Source organism: Macrobrachium nipponense, chromosome 21 (assembly GCF_015104395.2).
Source record: "Macrobrachium nipponense isolate FS-2020 chromosome 21, ASM1510439v2, whole genome shotgun sequence".
Taxonomy (NCBI): Eukaryota; Metazoa; Arthropoda; class Malacostraca; order Decapoda; family Palaemonidae; genus Macrobrachium; species Macrobrachium nipponense.
The window spans coordinates 10,114,382-10,136,229 of NC_087212.1; the positions used below are offsets into that span (position 1 = coordinate 10,114,382).

Here is a 21,848-nt window from a genome sequence, read left to right on the forward strand (position 1 = left end):
AAATAATCCATTACTATTTCATCGCAGATTTAAAATAAATCCATTACTATTTCATCGCAGATTTAAAATAAATCCATTACTATTTCATCGCAGATTTAAAATAAATCCATTACTATTTCATCGCAGATTTAAAATAATTCCACTAATATTTCAATGCAGATTCAAAATAAATCCGTTACTATTTCATCGCAGATTAAAATAAATAAACCACTGCTATTTCATTGCAGATTTAAAAATAAATCCATTACTATTTCATCGCAGAATTTAAAAAAATCCATTACTATGCCATCGCCGATATAGAATAAATCCATTTTTTTACTATTTCAATCGCAGATTTAAAATAAATCAGTACTATTTCATCGCAGATTTAAAATAAATCCATTACTATTTCATCGCAGATTTAAAATAAATCCATTACTATTTCATCGCAGATTTAAAATAAATCCATTACTATTTCATCGCAGATTTTAAAAAAATCCATTTACTATTTCATCGAGATTTAAAATAATTCCACTAATATTTCAATGCAGATTCAAAATAAATCCGTTACTATTTCATCGCAGATTTAAAATAAATCCACTGCTATTTCATTGCAGATTTAAAATAAATCCATTACATTTCATCGCAGATTTTTAAAAAAATCCATTACTATGCCATCGCCGATATAGAATAAATCCATTACTATTCATCGCAGATTTAAAATAAATCAGTTACTATTCATCGCAGATAAAATAAATCCATTACTATTTCATCGCAGATTTAAAATAAATCCATTACTATTTCATCGCAGATTTAAAATAAATCCATTACTATTTCATCGCAGATTTAAAATAAATCCATTACTATTTCATCGCAGATTTAAAAAATAATTCACTAATATTTCAATGCAGATTCAAAAATAAATCCGTTACTATTTCATCGCAGATTTAAAATAAATCCACTGCTATTTCATCGCAGATTTAAAATAAATCCATTACTATTTCATCGCAGATTTTAAAAAAATCCATTACTATGCCATCGCCGATATAGAATAAATCCATTACTATTTCATCGCAGAATTTCCAGATTCAGGAGCTTCAGTTCAGTGCTCAGCCACTCGGAAGATGCAGATCTTCCTAAAATCAGTTCAGTTCAATGCTACAACTCTCGAAATATACATAGTTCCGTATAAAACACTTTCTCAAATTCAGTTTTCCTTTTAATGTATAATCCCTCCCTGTAGGTAGTTCAAACAGTTGCAGTCCCACTCAAAAACCGTTCCACTGTAACGCGGTTCATGCAGACGAAGTTTCGGTTTATCGTCGTTCCAAATAAATGCAATTTTTATTTTGTTGTTCCACCTGGGCGCAGTTTCATGAAATCAATACTGGTTTAAATGGCTGCGTCGTGGTTTTGCTTTTATTGCCAAGTGTTCGTTTTTCTCTTCCCGTGAAAGTTCGTTCGCCATTATTCTTATCTGTTCTTTTATCTTTTTTTTTTCACTCGAGTGAAACTCACGGAGGATTTTTATCAGATTCTTGCATGCGAGTCATGTCTAATAACGAATTTACGTCTCTAAAGCTTCGGAAGTGTGGTAGTGTGACCTCGTCTGCTTTTTTAAAAAATATTGTGATTTCTTTTTTCGGAAGTGGGTTTTTTTCAATATTACTGTTTTTATATATACATAAAAAGTTTCTGCTAAAGCTCACGTTATCTTTAGCTTCCGCGCCGAAGATTAACGCCTGCGCAGAAAGCATCCAATTCTGCTGCTTTATCGGTGCAACTTTCTCTTCAATAATACTTTTTTTTTTTTTACCTATATACCATTTCCATCAAAAAGAGTGGTCCTATATACAAAGACACAGGTACGTTTCCGTAGATAACCCATTTCGAATACAGAAATCAGAACTCTAACGCGTTTTTTACGTAAATGTCATTGTATTAATTTTTCCATGGTTTTTCCCTCCTGTTTTCGTTCTTGTTTCCTTTCTTCGCGAAAATGTTCGTGACATTCTTATTATAATACTTTGTCCGAATGACAGAAATGAAAGTGGTAAGTTCCCTGCAACAAACATTATTAGTGTTGCATTTAAGGGTGAACGCCCTGCCCAGAAAACTTGCATAGAAATCGTCAGTCACTTCATGCACAAAGGAGGCTCTCTGGTGGCACGTTGATTATCCCTAAGTTTACTCTTCACCACTAGATTTCAAGCCCTTTAACCACACGCTTATTCAATCCAGATCCCTCTAGATTGATTTCTTTTCAAGAGCTCCGATGCGTGTACTCTTCTCATTCCATTTTCTTTACTTGGCTGAAAACCCCAGTCTTGGCTTTCTCATCACCCACAAATTGTATTACATAAGTCATTCTCTAGGCCAGCCACAGTGATGCCTCATATACGACAGAATATGCACCAACAGCTGCGCATCCTGTGGCCTTTCTCATGTCTCCACCCGTTTAACATTGATACCCACGAAGGCATATCGTCTCCTTGTCTAAGAAACCTTTACAACAAACGTATCACTCCGGTCTCCTGTTCTAATAAATTTTGCATTAAAAAAAAACTAATTGACCTTCTCAATGAATTCTATCATTATTAGTCTTTTCCATTCAGTGGGTGAATCCAAGTGTTAACGATACTCTACTGTGAAAACAATATGAACGCGCTTCAATAGTTTTCATTCTTTCACGACAGACAGACAGACAGACAGACAGACAGACAGACAGACAGACAGACAGACAGACAGACAGACAGACAGACAGACAGACAGACAGACAGACAGACAGACAGACAGACAGACAGACAGACAGACAGACAGACAGACAGACAGACATCACTCTTGAATAGAATCGACTAGATTTGCAACAATCGATATGGTCTAGCATCGAGATAATTTCAGACCAAAAGGGGTTACCTGTTTATTTTGCAAACATTCAAGTGCAGTAGATTTCATGTGTGATTTCGCAAATTTATTATAACTGCGCTATTACATACAACAATTTTTTTTTTTTTTTTTTTTTTTTTTTTTTTTTTTTTTTTTTTACCTCAGAACGTATATGTATATGTTTAGCTACTGTACGCATTTTTCGTCTAGTACTATGAATTAATTTAGCAAATTCTGTAATTACGTGTGGGAAGATGGTCTTCATGATCAGATGTTTTGTGACGCTAACATTAGTTGTCTTAAATCAGTCAAACAAAGTTGCTTCAAAAATAATAATGATAATAAATAAATAAATAAATAAATAAAGCCGTAGCAAGGTAACCGTCAATTTATGAATGGCTCAAAAGTTGTTAAAAGATCGGGCAATTGCACTTTGCCCTCGGGTCATTCATAAAGATTGGGTCACAAAAAAATTCGAGTCTCGTAATGGGAGGAAGTGACCTGGGTTTCTTATTGCAAAAATAATGCGACGTCTGTCTTCCGTTATTCTGATTACGGGTATATTTAGCACGCACGGGAAAGAGCCAGAGAGATTCTCTCAAACAGTCTCTCCAGAGTACCAGCTGTATTGAAACAAACAAATGCATGTGTTTTTTTATTTCATTTTCATGCGTATGTGCATACAGTACTTCTTACGTATAGTTTCTACTAGTTTGTACCTCTCGAACTTCCGTTCCTTCCTCTTACTCATTCTGATGAAATTGTTATATTTTTACGTTAAAGAGAGAGAGAGAGAGAGAGAGAGAGAGAGAGAGAGAGAGAGAGAGAGAGAGAGAGAGAGAGGGGTTCTTTTCGCCTTGTCTTAATCCTTTAGTTTAACTCCAGGAAATCGGGAGACAAAAGACGTAACTTATTGACGTGAATGCAAAAAGGAAAAAAAAAAAAATTATTTTAAATCCAGCCGAAATGAATCCAGACTGGGTACATTTATGTCGTGGATACCGACCGACCTTTTGTTAAAGGTTTGAATAACTTCTGAGTAACTTTTGTTTATTCAGTGGTGCTTGAACACTACTTCTTGCCTCTTAGGTCGTGTCTTGCTTTTGTCGACTTTGGTCTCTCTTTCTCTCTGTGTGTGTGTGTGAGATGTGTGTGTGTGCGCGCGTTTTGATGATTGTTGTTGGACTTTGTTTTAAATGTAAATATTAGGAACAGATGATCGGCCAAAGTAAAAGAAAAAATGCAATGTTGCGTGCGTGCATTATGCTGTTTGTGTACAAATACTTACTGTATTGAAAGTACACACACACACTCTGCTGTTTAAGGAGACGACGTAAACGCAAATTATATAGTTAATTCAAGTTTTAATAAGTTTTTCCAAATAGAAATATTTTTTTTTTTTTATAAAACCAAAAATTTAGTTAAATGGCTCCACTTAACGTGTTTCTCTCTCTCTCTCTCTCTCTCTCTCTCTCTCTCGTAGTAGCCATGCTTGCTTGGTGAGGACGTTCCCGCGTGAAGTCAGATTAATCAACAGATATCACAAGTTTAACATACGACTAGAATTTGAGAAATATCTAGAAGTGTTCGTGAACTATCGGTGATAAGATTAGTGTGTAAATAGTAGGATTAAAGCGTCTTCTAAGTTAGTTTATCAAGTGTAATACTGTAAATCAGAACAAGATGGCAGTAAGTTCCAAACTGCGGGAAGAAGAGATGGCGTAATTTAGCGTGTTTAGCAGATTCGCAATACGATGAGGTAGCAGGAAGGGAACTGGCATTTCTCATCTATGAAATCAGCAACAGTCCTAACCAAAAAGATACAAAAGCATTCATAGATATATTAGAAGGATATAATCCTTCAACTGAAACAAATCTAATGAAAACATCTTGAAAATAATTGAAGAAGTTCCAAATAAAATCCAAGTGGTCAAGAGACTCATAAAGAAAAAATATACATAAACCAACATATTCCGACAAAGAAAATGAATAAGGTGAATCTTGTGAATATCCTAATTGACGCATTAAGAAAAGAATGCCAAAAGCATGCAAAACTGTGTAAGGTTTGGTATAGCATAGTCAATCCATAAAACCTAATCAGAAAAGTGCTGCATGCACATTCCGACCCATCCACAGTGTGCTGAGGTAATACAAGATATGAGAAAAGATACAAGAATTTTTTGTTCAACATGTCTATCATGGATAGACAATGTTATTAAATCAAGATTGAATGTACAAATAGTTGAGGATGAAGAAGAAGAGGAAGAAGAAGAAGAAGAGGAAAACGGAAAGAGAAGTAAACAAAAATGAAATGACAGAAAAAAAATAAGGAAAACAAAGAACAAGATAAAAGTAGATGCAGAGATACTCATTGATACTACATATGAGGCAATAAAGCAGCATACCTACGAAGAAATAAATTACGATATGGCAACAGAAAAGCAAATCCCGAAGAGGCTCTACCCAGATCTACACAATGACGGGAAAGAGGAAAAAATAGACAAGAAAGACAAAATCTGCAACCTTTTGAAAAGAGGGAATTGCAGATTTGGAGAAAGATGTTACACAACATCCTAAGGTATGTCACAACTATGAAATATATGGTAAAATGTGCATACCTAGATGGATAGGGGATGATTGCAGAGATCTGCATCCAAAAATATGCAAAAAACTAAAAGAAGGAAAAGGATGTAAGTTCGACAAAAAATGCAAATATATGCACCCTGTAGCCATGAATCATAATCAAATAAATAACCAAACCAAGTAATAAAATCAAATAAGAAAGAAACAAATAAAGAGAGAAATCAAGAATATCAGGTAAAAGAGAAAAAGCAAACCACCAATGAGATATGCAGAGATGTCAGCAAAAAATTTCAATGCATCAGCTCCAAAATTCTACTCAAGGGATAATAACTGTATTTATTATGCAAGAGGATATTGCAGAAACGGAGAAAATTGCAGATTCAGACACAAAATGAATAATTATGATGAAGGAAGATCAAATATTATGGAAAAGTTGGATTTTTTTAATGTCAGAATTTCTGGAAATGAAAAAAAGAACAACATACCAGAACAGGAAAGAGACATGGGAAAATCCTTATTACTACCAATATTAAATGAAGGAGAAAACACGCAAACCATCATAGTGATGAATGCGCAGGGTTTAGTTACGAGTAACTCAAAAAGAAAAATAGAGTACTTAGAAGAACTAACCCAAATTGAAAAGAAAATAGATATAATGAATATAAGTGAAACCTGGTATTCCCAAGAGACTGGGAATGATGATCAAATAAAAGGGTTCCAAACTTATAGATCAGATAGAAAAAATAGGAATCAAGGGGGAACCGCAATATATGGAAAGACAAAAAACAAGGAAAAATATATGTAGAAATATAGTAACTCAGAATGTGAACTAATAGCGGTAGAATTTGAATCTGAAAAATTAATGAACATAGTAATATATAGACCTCCTAATAATAAAGAGTTTGACTTAATAATTGAAAATTGGATGATATATGTAGAAATCACAAGGACTGGACTATTACTCCTATCTGGTGACTTCAACTTTCCTTTCGTAGAATGGAAAAGAACGAATAGGAGATTGTGGATGTATCATACATATAAAAAAAGAGAGTAATAGTAGTGCAGAAGATAAGAGGCAATTCGAAAAGCTATTAGATATGCTACTAGAATACAACATTCAACAAATAAATCACCTGCCAACAAGAAAGGAAAATACTTTAGACCTAGTATTGTGAACGAGGTGAATTATGTTAAAGAAATAATAGTTTATAATGCGAGTATTTCAGACCATAATGTCATAGAATTAACAGTTCATTCCAAAGCAAGTGAAAACAGAGATAAGCAAGAAATGAAAAAGTGGGAAGGATATGGAAAATACAACTTCTACAGTAAAAATATAAAATGGTCAGAAATAAATGAAGAATTAAACAAAGATTGGATAACATTTTCGTAAGCGATGACATAAGAGTAAATACGGAGATATTATATAAAATATTAGAGAAAATAGTGGATAATATATACCGAAGAAGAAAGTAAAACATCATTCATGCATACCAAGAGACAGAAGGATCTGTTCCAGAAAATCAGAAAGTGGAAAAAAGGTCTTGCAAAAGAAAAAATGCATGGAAAGTTATAGAACTAAAAAGTAAGATAGAAAATGCAGAACAAAAGATTATACAATCAAAAGAAAATGAAAAACGGGAATTGGAAGAAAAAACCCTATTAAATATCAAGCAAAACCCCAAACTATTATACTCATATGCGAAGAAGATGAATAAAAGAAGAATAGAAATAGGCCCTCTAAGAATTGAAGGGAGATTAACGAATGAAAAAAAGGAAATTTGCAACATACTGGCAGAACAATATAAGAGAGAATTCACCCCTAGAATAGATAATGAAGATAATGATATAGAAGTAGGGACGAAAATAGTGAATATTTAGCTGACATAGAAATTAATGAAGCTGATATTGTGCAGGCAATTAATGAAATTAAAAATGGAGCTGCTGCAGGGCCTGATGGAATCCCTGCTATTTTGTTAAAGAAAGTAGTTCATTCTATCGCAAAGCCACTTGCAATATTATTAAGACAAAGTGTAGATACAGGCAAGATTTATGATGAGCACAAATTAGCATATATCACCCCTACTTTCAAAAGTGGATCAAGACTTGAGGCAAGTAATTATAGGCCTGTGAGTCTAACATCACATTATGAAAGTGTATGAAAGGGTAATGAAGAAAAATATTATGAAACATTTAATAAAAAATAATTTGTTTAATATAGGACAACACGGTTTCGTACCCCGGAAAAAGTACACAAACCCAACTGTTAGTCCACCGTGAGAACATATTCAAAAATATGAAAAGCGGAAATGAAACAGATGTGGTATATCTAGACTTTGCAAAAGCTTTTGACAAAGTAGACCATAATATATTAGCAAAGAAAATTAGAAAACACAATATCGTAGATAAAATAGGAAGATGGTTAAAAGAATTTTTACACAACAGAAAACAGATAGTTATTGCAAACGATGAGAAATCGGATGAAAACCAAGGTAATATCCGGTGTGCCACAAGGTACGGTGTTAGCTGCAATACTGTTTGTTATTATGATTGAAAGACATAGACAGTAATGTTAAGGATTCGTAGTGAGTAGTTTCGCTGATGACACAAGAATAAGTAGAGAAATTACTTGTGATGAAGATAGGAACGCTCTACAAAGAAAGACCTTAACAAAGTATATGATTGGGCAGAGGAAAAATAGGATGGTATTTAACTCTGATAAAATTTGAATCAATAAATTATGGAGACAGAGAAGGAAAGCTATATGCATATAGGGGACCTAATAATGAGACAATCACAAATAAGGAAGCAGTTTAAAGACCTTGATGTGATGATGAATAGGAACATGTTATGCAATGATCAAATAGCAATTCTTTTGGCAAAATGTAAAGCAAAATGGGAATGTTGTTACGGCACTTCAAAACAAGAAAAGCTGAACACATGATTATGCTTTATAAAAACATATGTTCGTAGTCCACTGAATATTGCAATATGATATGGTACCCACACTATCAAAAGGATATGCACAAATAGAGAGTGTACAAGGTCCTTTACAGCTAGAATAGAAGAAGTTAAGGACCTTGACTACTGGGGAAAGACTACAATCATTAAAATTATATAGTCTAGAAAGGAGAAGAGAACGCTACATGATAATTCAGGCATGGAAACAGATAGAAGGAAATAACAGAAAATATATGGAACTAAAAATATCAGAAAGAGCAAGCAGAGGTAGATTAATAGTGCCCAAAACAATACCAGGAAAAATAAGGAAAGCACACAGGACATTAATCCACTACACACCAGCATCGATAATGCAGCGTCTATTCAATGCGTTGCCAGCTCATGAGGAATATATCAGGAGTGAGCGTAGATGTGTTTAAGAATAAGCTCGACAAATATCTAAACTGCATCCCAGACCATCCAAGATTGGAAGATGCAAAATATACCGGAAGATTGTACTAGCAACTCTCTGGTAGACATTAGAGGTGCCTCACACTGAGGGACCTGGGGCAACCCGAACGAACTGTAAGGTCTGTAAGGTAAGGTAAGGTCTCTCTCTCTCTCTCTCTCTCTCTCTCTCTCTCTCTCTCTCGGGGTGAGTGGGATCCTTACTCGACTGTGAATCTGGTAGCCCGAGTTCGTTTCCAGCGGCCGCCTGTGCGGAATCAGAGGAATTTATTCCTGGCGATTAGAAATTCATTTCTCGACATATTGTGGTTCGGATCCCACAATAAGCGTAGGTCCCCTTCCTAGGTAACCAATTGGTTCCTAGCCACGTAAAAAAAAAAAAATAAAATCTAATCCTTTGGGCCAGCCCTAAGTGAGCTGTTGTTCAGCTCAGAGGTCTGGTAAAACCACGATATACTTAACTTCTCTCTCTCTCTCTCTCTCTCTCTGAGGAAAGTTTACTAAAATATATTTTAATAAGACATTAGAATCGCAAGAATAGAATGACCACAAGTCATGTGCCATCCTTGCATTACAATGGAGACACCCAAGCGAAAAGTGACCGTGGGTGATGAACCGTGACATTAGATTACCACTGGCAAATCTTGGCGCGATTTATTGAATTCACGTCACGGACGACTAATCGACAAGCCTCGACATTCCTCTCAACAGAAATACATTTAAATATCGATTAAATGTCGAAAATCATTTGAAGATATAACAGAGGACGATTAGGTTTAGATTTATTGAATCCACTGCTGAGGTCATCTTAGGCACAGAGGTCTTTTGTACGCTTAGCTCGTCGGTTATCGCTCTCACAAGATCGCTGAACATATCGAATGGGTAATAAAATATTTCTTCGAGGTCGGTACTTGTTTAAAATGGGTCTTTGGAGCAGATCCCCTGAACGATGTGATAGCAAAAGGTAACTCATGGGTTGAGCTAACTTAGCGTAAGGAAAATTCAGATGTCCATCTGGTTAGCGTAGCTGTCACCCATTCTGTCGTTCTGCGTAGTCACTCGATATGTCAGCTACGTGTCAAGTAATTTGGGTCCGATAGTGGATTTTTTTTATTGTTATTGTTATTCGCATGCATGTTTCCTTCTCGCATGCATGCATACTCGATGTTGTAAGTAGAATAATGTAAGTAGATTAATGTCGCCATTGCTACATTCACCATATAGGTTATATGGAATTATATATAGAATGCTATGGAATTATATATAATTTATTTTTTGCTATAGTCTGAACTATTTTCTGATGATAAGGTACCATCGCTATTATATTTCCTTTTTCATGTAGATATTCTCTCTCTCTCTCTCTCTCTCTCTCTCTCTCTCTCTCTCTCTCTCTCTCTCATAATTCGCCAAAATTCGCCATCCTGAAATTTTTTCATGCTTACGCTCTGAAAGCTACATGCGCTAATAATTTTTTTTATTACGTCACTTTATTACTAGTTGATAATTACACAGAAAGTTTTTGTTAAGCATCAAGTAAATCCAACTCGTCAGTTTTTACTTCTATTTTTTTTTACTTTAAAAAGTGTGAATGAGATATTGTCGGTGTCGTATTTAATGTAAAATGATATATGTCTTTAAAGTTACTAATGATGAGTTCCCTAATATTATCATTATTAAATTGCCTGTTTTAATATATTTCTGATTTGCAATTATCCTCTCCCTCTATTCGTCGTTTTTAAAAGCATTTCATTGCAGATATGAGCACTAGGAGAAAGAGAATAAAATAATACTGATTATTGTTTAATGTTCGCGCGAAATGCTTTCACGTTTTTATTCACAAAAACGCTTTGCGTTTTTGGCTAATGTTTAATGGCGCTCAGAAATCAGTTCCAACTCAAGTTTAACCACTAAACTTATTTTCACGACGTAGAGTGTTTTTTTCATTGCGTTGCGCCCACCGTTTCTACCACAGAACATTAGGAGGTGTGCGTTTTTGGTTTCTACCTCGGTTTTCGTTGGTGAAGGCCATTTAGGCAGATCTGTTTTAATAAAAGAACACAATTTTAATATTACACGAAAGCCACTGACTTTCGAGTAATTCGGATGTAAGCAGACAACGAATAAGACACTTTATATTCATATTTTACCTGATTATTATATTTTCCTGTCGAGCGTCGTGATCAGTCCTTCAGTCGTGTTGAATAACGCGTTGTAAATTTTTAAGTATTCATGAATTCGATACTTGATTATTCGTCTTACGTGGCCATTGGGGGACTTTCATTATACATGAGGTACGATGCGTTTATCGGAAAAGCTCCATCTTAGCATATTGATGGAGGTTTCAGAGTAACAGAAATTCATCGCGTAATTAAATCTATACCAGACCCACATCATGATCACTGCTATATTGTCTCCCCTTAATTCCCACGTACCTCCTCTTCATTGACCCTCCTAGCACACATTTTAACCATTCTCTTCTCATCATTATAATCTTTCTTGATTTTTTTATTAAGATTCTTCTTTGGAATCCACGCACACCCAGCAAAAATATAATTCATTAAGGGCCACTGCGGTTGTGGTAAGTGTCAAAACTTGGACATTGCTTCCTTGGGAAGTCTCATTTGTGAAGTGTGGAAGGTTGGACCTCATTGTGGGAAGAGATGCCACTCACATCCTCTTCTGTGTTGGCATAGTTACGTGGAAATGGAAATTGCTAATCATAGATTTCCAGACCAAAATTATGAGAGCGAGAGAGGAGAGAGACGAGAGAGATATCGCTTGTGATGAGAGCGAGAGATGAAAGTTTTATGACACAAGGAAGCAATTCAAGTTTTAAGTTTTTTTTATATAGATGTAGAGATGTCACTTGGAAAGATTTTATGACAAAAGAAGTTAATATGATTTGAGAGAGAGAGGAGAAGAGATCGAGAGAAGGGAGGAGAGAGAGACTGAGAGAGCGAGAGAGAGAGGAAGTTCCTTGAGAAAATGAGGTAAAATTATAAATTTAAGGGCTTTTTTAAGATACAAAAATAAAGAAGAGGAGAGAGAGAGATGGAGAAAGAAGAGAGGAGAGAGAGAGAGAGAGATGGAGAAGAGAGAGAAGAGAAGAGACGAAGAAGAAGACTTGAGAGAGATATTCGGAGAGAGAGGAGGTTCTTTTTTTAAGAGAGAGAGAGAGAGAGAGAGATTTTAGAGAGAGAGAGAGAAAGGAGTAATTATAATTTTAACGGACTTTTTTAAGAGACGAGAGAAAGAGAGACAAAAGAGAGAGAGAGAGAGAGAGAGAGAGAGAGAGAGAGAGAGAGAGAAGAGGAAGAGTAATTATAATTTTAAGGACTTTTTTAAGATACAAAAGAAAGAGAGAGAGAGAGAGAGAGAGAGAGAGAGAGAGAGAGAGAGAGAGAGAGAGAGAGAGGTTTCCCTTGAGGAGGTAATTTAATTTTAAGGACTTTTTTTAAGATAAACAAAGAGAGAGAAGAGAGAGAGAGAGAGAGAGAGAGAGAGAAGAGAGAGAGAGAGAGAGGTTCCCTTGAGAAAAGGAGGTAATTATAATTTTAAGGACTTTTGTACAAAAAGGAAAAGAGAGAGAGAGAGAGAGGAGAGAGAGAGAGAGAGAGAGAGAGAAAGGAGGGTTTAATTTAAATTTTTAAGGACTTTTTGTTTTTAAAAGAAATAAACAAAGAAGAAAGAGAGAGAGAAGAGAGAGAGAGAGAGAGAGAGGAGAGAGAGAGGAGGAGAGAGAGGTTCCCTTGAAAAGGAAAGGAGTAATTATAAAAAATTTTAAGGACTTTTTTAAGATACAGAGAGAGAGAGAGAGAGAGAGAGAGAGAGAGAGGTTCCCTTGAGAAAAAGAGGTAATTATAATTTTAAGGACTTTTTAAGATACAAAAGAAAGAGAGAGAGAGAGAGAGAGAGAGAGAGAGAGAGAGAGAGAGAGAGAGAGAGAGAGAGATACGTTTGCGTGTGCTATCAGTTTGTGTATCTCATTCAATTTTCTCATCATGGCGCGTAGCATCTGATATCCGGAGAAAACTTATCATTATAATCGTAAAAAAAAAAACTTGCCTTTTATCTTGGGTCGATAACTACTGCAATGGAGAGATCAGACCAAAGACGTTTATTCTGTCAATAAACGAACTAGGATTAGTATTTGCCACAACTGGGGCAACGTTTACTATACTAACACTAATATAATAATAACCTTACTGGGTCCAATCAACGTTCTGTTACCTCTTTTTAAATTCCTGCCGATTTTTCACGGAGTTCCATCACTGATCTGAAAAGGTTGAAGAGCATTTTTATTATATGGAGGAGTTTTACGATACTGAGAGTCTCATGACTGGTGGAAACTAGAGCTAGGTCAGTATAGAAATTGCTGGCCACTACATGGGAAGAGAAATGTCAAGACTTCGTTTACTATGATGGTAGACGTTTTGACTTTCCTTGAGGTCTATAAAAGTAAATATTTTAACTGAGAATAAATACCGTGCTCTATAGGCTAATACCATGACCAGTTATGAATATTATGACCACTAGCAATTTACCAATCCTTATTAAAAGCATATTCATCTGCTGTTTCATATAAGGGACTCGCTAGTGTTTTTCAACTATTATGTATGATAAAGTCATAAAGTAACTAAATCTACGGGCATAACCCGCCCCGTTTCACGGGCAGAACCAGCTCCGTTTCAGGGAATCCCTTCTCACCCCCCCCCCACCCTCTTCGGAGTAGGGGGAGGTAGGATCAAACCCCATTATAAACCATCCTAAGGGTCCCCACTATAACCCTGCTAAGTTTCATGACCATCGGACCAGCTGTTTGGCCGTGATTGAATGACAAACGGACGGACACAACGCCCATTACAGTTTAATGAGATGATAAATGCGGTGAATCGTAGTAAGCACTGTTATTTAAAATGAGAACTCTAGGTTTGGGTTAATGTATAAAGAAAATTTAAGAACGAAATGCCACTGGTCAAAGAATCTCTGAACATGAGAGAGACGAATTAGTGACTGTTTCAGTGTTACAGGGTCTTCAAACAAAAGCTGGCGCCTCAGTGGCGTGGTTGGTATGGTGTTGGCGTCCCACCTCGGTGATCGCGAGTTCGATTCTCGGCCATTCCATTGAGGAGTGAGAGATGTGTATTTCTGGTGATAGAAGTACACTCTCGACGTGGTTCGGAAGTCACGTAAAGCCCTTGGTCCCGTTGCTGAATAACCGCTGGTTCCATGCAACGTAAAAACACCATACTAACAAACAAACAAAAGCTGGTTGGAATTATACCTACGACAGGCGATTGTGACCGAAGGCATCCAACAAGGAGCAATATGAAATAAATAAATAAAGATTGCCTTACGAGTTGTGGGGAAGGGTTGGATGGCACCAGAGGAGCTAAAAATAACTCACTTGAGATTGAAGTTGAAGAAGGTAAGCTACCTGAAAAAGGTTGTGTGTGTGTGTGTGTGTATGCACGCGTGAGCGCGCTTTTGATGCAACGTGCAATTCAAACATACCGTCTGAAGTACAGGAACTACCTGCTCCTTTTCGTGGGCTTTCTCTTTTACGCCGATGGGTACATTTGCATTTCCGGTTTCTCACGCTTTTTAAACCAATTGGCAGTTCCGGAAATAGAAATGCCATGCCCTGGAGACCCGTCGAAATGAGAGAGAGAGAGAGAGAGAAGAGAGACGGAGAGAGTCGAAATTTTTGGAGAGAGAAGGAGGAGAGAGAGAGAGAGAGAGAGAGAGAGAGATGAGATGGGAGAGGAGAGAGAGGGGGGGGGGGTGCAGAATGTGGAGAAATGATGAATATGTGTGCAAGCGCATGTTGAGAGGAGCAGAGTCATGACAACGAGACGAAGGAACATTGTAATCATGGCAGACGGGTAATGTCGCCGTGTCACAATCCAGTTAACAAGTATTGCACATTCTTCCTTCTCCTATACGAGTCTTCTTTAACCCCCCACCCCACCCCAACTCCTCTCTCCCTTCCCCTGCCTCCCCCTACCATCCGCCCCCTACCCTTAAAAAAACATATATATATGCTCTTGGAAAGTCTATTTTTGCCTTTTTCCGCGTAATTAAGCCTGGATATTTTCGCGATTATTCTCGCCAAAATTAAAGATCCTTACCTCCCAGGACCACATCTCTCCCCCCCCCCCTTCTCCTACACCATCCCCCACGCCTCCTAGATTGAAGCCGTTAACCACGACCCCCACCCCCCCCCCCCCCATTTAGCCCCCCCACTCCTTGCCAACCAGCCCATTCCCAAGCTTCAATAAATTAAATGCACCGAAGGAATTGTTCTGGAAGAAGGATCAAGAAGGTTACGTATTTTTTTCTTTCTTTATGTTTTTGAGTATTAAGTGATCTCTTTTCCTTAAATGCCGTGCTCTTAGTAAGATTAATAACTTGTGTCGTAAGAAGCAGATGTCATGGTCCATTTTTTATTTGTGTGTGTATTTTGTAAATAAAACTTTAATCCGATGTAATTGCTGCTGGTAATCAGAATCATCGTATGCTAAGACGTATCATTATTATCAAAACAGCTGCAGCTGCTCCTTATATAATAATAATAGTTTAGTTGTTATTGGCAAACGATACTATCACTACAACATTTACATTATAGGCAGAGAAATGATTCGCCATGTTCCGCTCGTTGTAGTTATTCTCAAAACAATCAAGTCCTCCTCAAAGCCGAGTGTCATGACAAAAGCTACACCTGAATTTTCTTTCAGCTGGCAAGTCATGACAACTCACGAATATACGAATGATGACAGTCATCGAGCTCTGCTGAAAAGGAGAGTGACGATGACTCGAGTGGAAATTTGTGGGCCAACCCCAACCCCCCACGACTCATTTTCTGTGGCTTATATATATATATACATACACTATATATATTTGTGTGTGTGAGGACGCGAGTTGAGTGGCATATTGTGTAAAAGGGGATTCAGCACGTAGCTGGTGAGCCTACATATGTGCTGTTATACAAAGCAGCGAACGCTGTGGAAGTAATCAATATTATAATTTCTTTTTGTGGAAGCCAACTGCTGTGATGAAAAATGGTTATATATATATATATATATATATATATATATATATATATATCTATATATATATATAATATATATATATATATATATAAGATATATAAACTTAATAAAACCCAAGCTTAAAAGAATCTAGCAGAATGTAACGCTATCAAGAACTTTTCACTAGTACGAGTAGACCATTCACAATTCCTGAATGGCGCCGTTCAATTCCCCCCGGTGAGACGTTGGCGTAATTGATTTCGCGTTTTTTATGATTCAACTCTTGTTCATTGGAGATTATCTCTACCACGCTCTCATTGCCGCTTTATGAAGGATCGTCACGGGATAGCACCGGAGAAAATGAGAAGTTTGGCTCCCTCTAGATTTCGCCTTATGTTGTTGTTGTTGACGGTGCCGGTGGTTGCAATGAATTTATAACTTTCCTTCCGTAGGCAAGATAGAAGCTATGACAGCTTAATCAAGCAAACTATGGCGAAGTAGTCCTAATGTTATAAATAACTTTATTTTAAGAAAGTAAGTTGTAATCTCATTAAGAACGTGACTTTAGTGTCCAAATGTGCTACATCAATACGTTCTGAGACTAATGGAATTAAGGATTGACAGTGATTGTTAAGTTGGTCTATTACGTCTGTTAAGCTGCGAGTTTGTTTTCACCGTTGGGTTTGTTTGTTGGCTGAATATCGCAGACACGAATTAACAGAATTAGATGAAACTTTACAAATACAAGCATTAGTTGACATTGACATTATTCATTATCAGTCGAAATCTTCTCCAAGTAGACTATTTGTCCCCACGGAAACATTTCACTTGTGACTTGAGTACTCCCCAGAGTCAATCCTCGCCAGGAGTTGCCAGATTGTTATATCTGCCAAGATATTCATGAAAGAGTTTGCTCGTTATAAAAATGAGAAGTTCGGCCGGCAGCGCATCATGTCTTCTGCGAAAGTCTCCTGTCTAATTATGCATTTGAACAAGAAACAATAGAATTTTGAATAACGACAGCAACCATTCAGAACGTTCAGAAGTTGAAGATCTAGACCGAACTCTCTTTACGCTAAATTAATAGTGATAGATTGATTACCTCAACGCAGTTCATACATGACGTGACTTTTCACATTTCACTGACAAATCCAGATTTACGCACAGCCGTTTCAACTGGGTGACTTCATATCACTTTTTGTGGAGATGGTTGGGTGCGGTGGGCCTTTCAACCTTGAGCCTTCAAGGTTCATTAGGCATATCAGCTGTAACTGCCTTGCTGATGTGTTGAATTCATCATGACATCAGCCATGTGTGATGAATTAAGGAGACTTATGATGGTTTTGACTTTTGAAGCTTATTGATCGCGAACAAAAAGCCGACGTGAACCAATTAAAGTTTGTAGTATCATTGCTTCTGGTCTGAATAATTTGAACATTTGACCGGTAAAACCTAACTGTATTAACTTGAACGTTTGACTAGGTAAACCTGTGTGCAGTTCAAAAAACATTACTTAAACTATACATTATTTTAGCGCATTTGTTCATGAATTGTCTCATTACATTTTTAGACCCCCTGATTATTCTTATGACTCGCATTTTGTTCTTGCATTCTTCTGTCGTTACCCGACACAGTGTTCTTGGAATTTTACTTGATCCTACTGGGAATTGACTGGTTTATTGATAGATAGATTGTGTATTAGAAACTGGCGGCACGGTTACAAGGATGGAAAGGATAAGTTATATTGCGGCGAACGAGTTTTTGAGGGTTTATAGAATGAGAAACGTCACAGCCAAGTGTTTTCGCTGTAGTACAAAAGTTAAAGGTACCATTTCGCTAATATATTAATAATACGGTCTATGTATGCATTACCATGATGTGTCATTTGACTCCATGAATGTGCGTGCATGTGCAAAGTTTAGAATATAAGTTTTTCAAAACAGTGTGGAAAAATTTTATGGGTGATTGATGTTTGGTATATCCAAGGGCTAAACCTTGACTTGTTTACAATTAAACATTGTTCAAGTAGCACAACAGAAATGTTTTAAGACATAAGCATGAATAGATCGCTTATAAAAGTCAACTGTACGAGAAGGACCAATACTTCAGGTTGTACGGTTTGGTAAAGGAAGTCATTGAAGTTTGCCAATAGTATTTCCAGTTAGTGTAAGGATGTGAAGCTTCTGAAAATCTTTGGTAGATCTGTGACTAAACCTTTGAGTCTAAATGAAAGATGATGATAAAAAGTTGCGCAGTATGTGTAGGAGAAAAGGTTGATTAGGACGCTATTATGGTTTAAGAACTGTGTAGGAGACGTACTACATCTCAGTTGCCAAGTCTTCCATATTCCATTTTTCAAGAGTTCTTGTATCCACAAACATCAATTGATAAACACTTCTTGCTTTCAGGGATGGTTCGCCTATGCAACGTTCTCCGGATTCTTGTTCAACCCGGGAATCATCATCAACCCCAATGGCGACGGGGGCGGTGGAGGGAGCAGTTCTTCCTCCTCTTCGTCAGGAGGGTCCTCCTCCAGCAGTTCTGGAATAAGCGTCATCGCTGCCAGCGTCGCCGGCGACACCCCCATCGAGGTTGCACCTCGTAAGTGACTAAGATATAGTTATTATTTACTTAAGTTGTTATTTTGCTTTCTTCGTATCTTTTAGCCTTTTTAAGTTTCCTTCACCTTTTAACACGTACTTTCCCGTAGAACAAATTCAAATTTTCATTAGGTTCCGGTTGATCTTCTTCCATCTACGTTTTATTATTTACCATCTTTTTTTCCATCTCTCTCTCTTCTCAGCTGCCCTATCCGTCCTCTCAGATATCGACCTTTCCTTCTGTCATGGAAAAACTACGCAAATCATACCATTCTGCTTTACTACATCTTATATTTCCTCACCCAACCCTCATCTATACACAAACACCGAGCACTAACAACCACATACTAATACTATATATTCTTTATCTTTAATCCCAGCCTTGATTTTATCCCAATATGATTTACTCACCTCCTTCGTTTCCAAACTCACTTGGAGATATGAGTATAGCCACCTTTTAACTTCCTCTAAAAATCACTATGAAAGTGTTTTCTCTTAAAAGTTAAGTCTACTAATAATAAAAACAACACGTTAATTTCTATTTTGTGATGCAACGTTTCGAGTAGATTCACAAAGTAATATATATATATGACTTCCTCCCTTTTTTGCCAACTCGTCTTAATTACTTTTGAACTCGTTCCTCTCCAATTCATGGTAGGAAAGTTGTTTCTCCTCGAAGTTGGTTTTAAATTGAAACAGCACTTCTAGCATCTCTTCAAGCATGTCCACAAAGTACGTCATACACGTACCACTGAGTGTTGATATCGAACTTTGTTGAATACATCCATTCAAACGACAAACACAAACAAGAGGGCTCTAATAAACATTAAACATGTCACCCATGTACTTTGAGTTTTCTTTGATTGAACTGTAGAAAACGTTACATTTTTTTATAGTGAACTATAATCGGTATTCAGTTGTAAAGTACAAACTACAATATGGAAACATTGTGAAAGGTTATCCCAGACAACTACAGCAATTTCGTGGTTTAGTATATATTATATATCTTGGTGTTGACATTTGTAAAATTATGTCATGCTGAGAGAGACGAGAAAGATAATTAATTTTCTTTTTATTTAGTAACGTGGAAGAACCCAAGGTTCTGCTATCAGTGTTTTAACTGTTCGTCTTCCTTTCAACTGAAATAGGATTAAATGTTTTGAAACTATGAATGTTAAAATCTCAAAAAATAATTTTTTATAACTTTAATGCGAATGAACGTGAATACGATTGATTTTACAGCTTCTATTGCCCTTTCAAAATGAAGTTCTTGTTTAGATAAATGTCCAAACTATTACTCAGAAAGTGTTTTAGACCAAGGTCAAGAGAAAAGGACCTTTGGATGTTATTTCAGACGTGGCCTGAAGGTTGGTCGCTTTAGATTAAGCTGACCTCTGACATCAAAAGTCCTTGCCAGTGCGAAAGGAGAGGCGGCTTGGTGTAGACCTCATTACCCTGCCATCCAAAAGAAACCTTGGCTTCAAAAGCGAATTCAGTTACTTTTCTGGACACGCATTTATAACCACCATTGACCTGACCATCTTTTCAGCTTTTGTACATTGTATATTTAAAAAAAAAAAATTCTAAGCGTTTTACATTTTTTCTAAGCTAAAGTTAACAATATAAGTAAATAGGTGCAAGGTTTCCCCAAGATGTTCTTATGGTCTTCCACTGATACATTTGCATGTCTTATGGTATGGTTTGAAGCAGTTTTCTAACTATATCCATAATTGAAGTAATAATAGTCCACACTTATGCAAAATGTGTATTAAATATTCTTAAAATATTTGGAGACGGTTCCAGCATCCTGCCTGTCCTTCGTAATTTTTTGCATTTTTTAAAAAGGAAAAGTCAGTACAGCTGATGAGGTCTGCTGATCAAGTAGACGAAAGCTCCCGTCTTTTAAGTCTTTTTAATACACATTTTACATAAGTGTGGACTTTTATTACTTCAAGATATTCCAGTCACGTTATGGTGATTTTTTTTATATCCATAATTGTTTTATGATATCCATTACAGTATTCTACTTCCAATTGGAGAGGTAAATAGTTTTCTAAAAACTTTCCTTTTTAGTCATTCACTCTTATAAAGTATATTTTGCAGCTCCGTTTTATACCAGTTTTCAAGATGAAAAGAAAATGCCGTTTGCAAGAATACAGTAGAACAATAAGAACTCAATCTTATATTTAACCTCATAATAATTCACTATAATTGTGACACCTGCAATGAACTAAGGATCTTTTTCTTGTTTGCCAGTATCGTTATAGATTATCAAGTTATGTTGGGTACAAATACCAAAGATATATTGTGGTACACTTTAAGATAAAATATATTAATAAAAATATTTTTTTAATGATTTTAGTAAAATCATCACGCCTCCTTTTTTTGCGCAGCGTCTGTGACGGGTGATTCACCTATCCCTGTGTTAACTGGAGACGAAGCTGGTATATTGGATGGGCCAGTTGGTGCAGCTTCCGGAACAGAAGAAGGTGTTCCTCCTCCAGAAGGTGATGGTACTCCAGGAGGTGGAGACACTTCAGGAGATGGAGGTACTCCAGGCGGCGGAGATACTTCAGGCGGCGGAGATACTTCAGGCGGAGATACTTCAGGCGGAGGAGATACTTCAGGCGGCGGAGATACTTCAGGCGGCGGAGATACTTCAGGCGGCGGAGATACTTCAGGCGGAGATACTTCAGGCGGAGGAGATACTTCAGGCGGCGGAGATACTTCAGGCGGCGGAGATACTTCAGGCGGCGGAGATACTTCAGGAGCTGGAGGTACTCCAGGAGCTGGAGATACTTCAGGAGGAGGAGATACTTCAGGAGGCGGAGATACTCCAGGTTTAGTTTCTCCCCCAGAAGTTATTCCTCCTCAAGTTGCCCCTCCAGAGGTTCCAGGGAGCGAAACTATTCCAACTGATGGAGCTGGATCAGGAGACAATTTACTTCCAACCATTCCAGTTATTTCTCCAGTGGTTCCAGGTGGTGGAGCCGCCGTCATAAGACCTTCATCAACAACGGATAAAGAATACGGGCATGTGACTGGGGCTTCTACACAAGGTGAAACAACGGAAGGCAGTCACGAGACGCTCTTGATAGATGGACAAGTCTGGCAGATTGTGTCCAACATTTCGCAAGCTAGTTTTACTCCGTAAGTTTTTTTCTGTTTTTATACATTAAAGCATTCTTCTTGAGATTCAAATCAGTTACACTTCAAAAAGACTTTTCTTTCAAATCCATTTAATTTTACTTTAAAAAATGCAGTTTTTTAAAGTAAAATAGCTTTAGCACCGCATTATTTTAGACTTAAGTTCACATTAGTACATGACTTGCCTCCTTGAATAGTTTCAGAAACATTATCA

At 36.9% G+C, this 21,848-nt stretch overlaps 1 protein-coding gene across 1 annotated transcript in view; it reads left to right on the forward strand.

The window, feature by feature from the left end:
- Positions 1–21,848, forward strand: part of LOC135197773 (uncharacterized) — a 46,643-nt gene that overhangs the window by 18,487 nt on the left and 6,308 nt on the right. Inside the window, 2 exon segments of the mRNA XM_064224866.1 lie at positions 18,296–18,488; positions 20,881–21,637. Coding sequence (XP_064080936.1) covers positions 18,296–18,488; positions 20,881–21,637 — 950 coding nt within the window.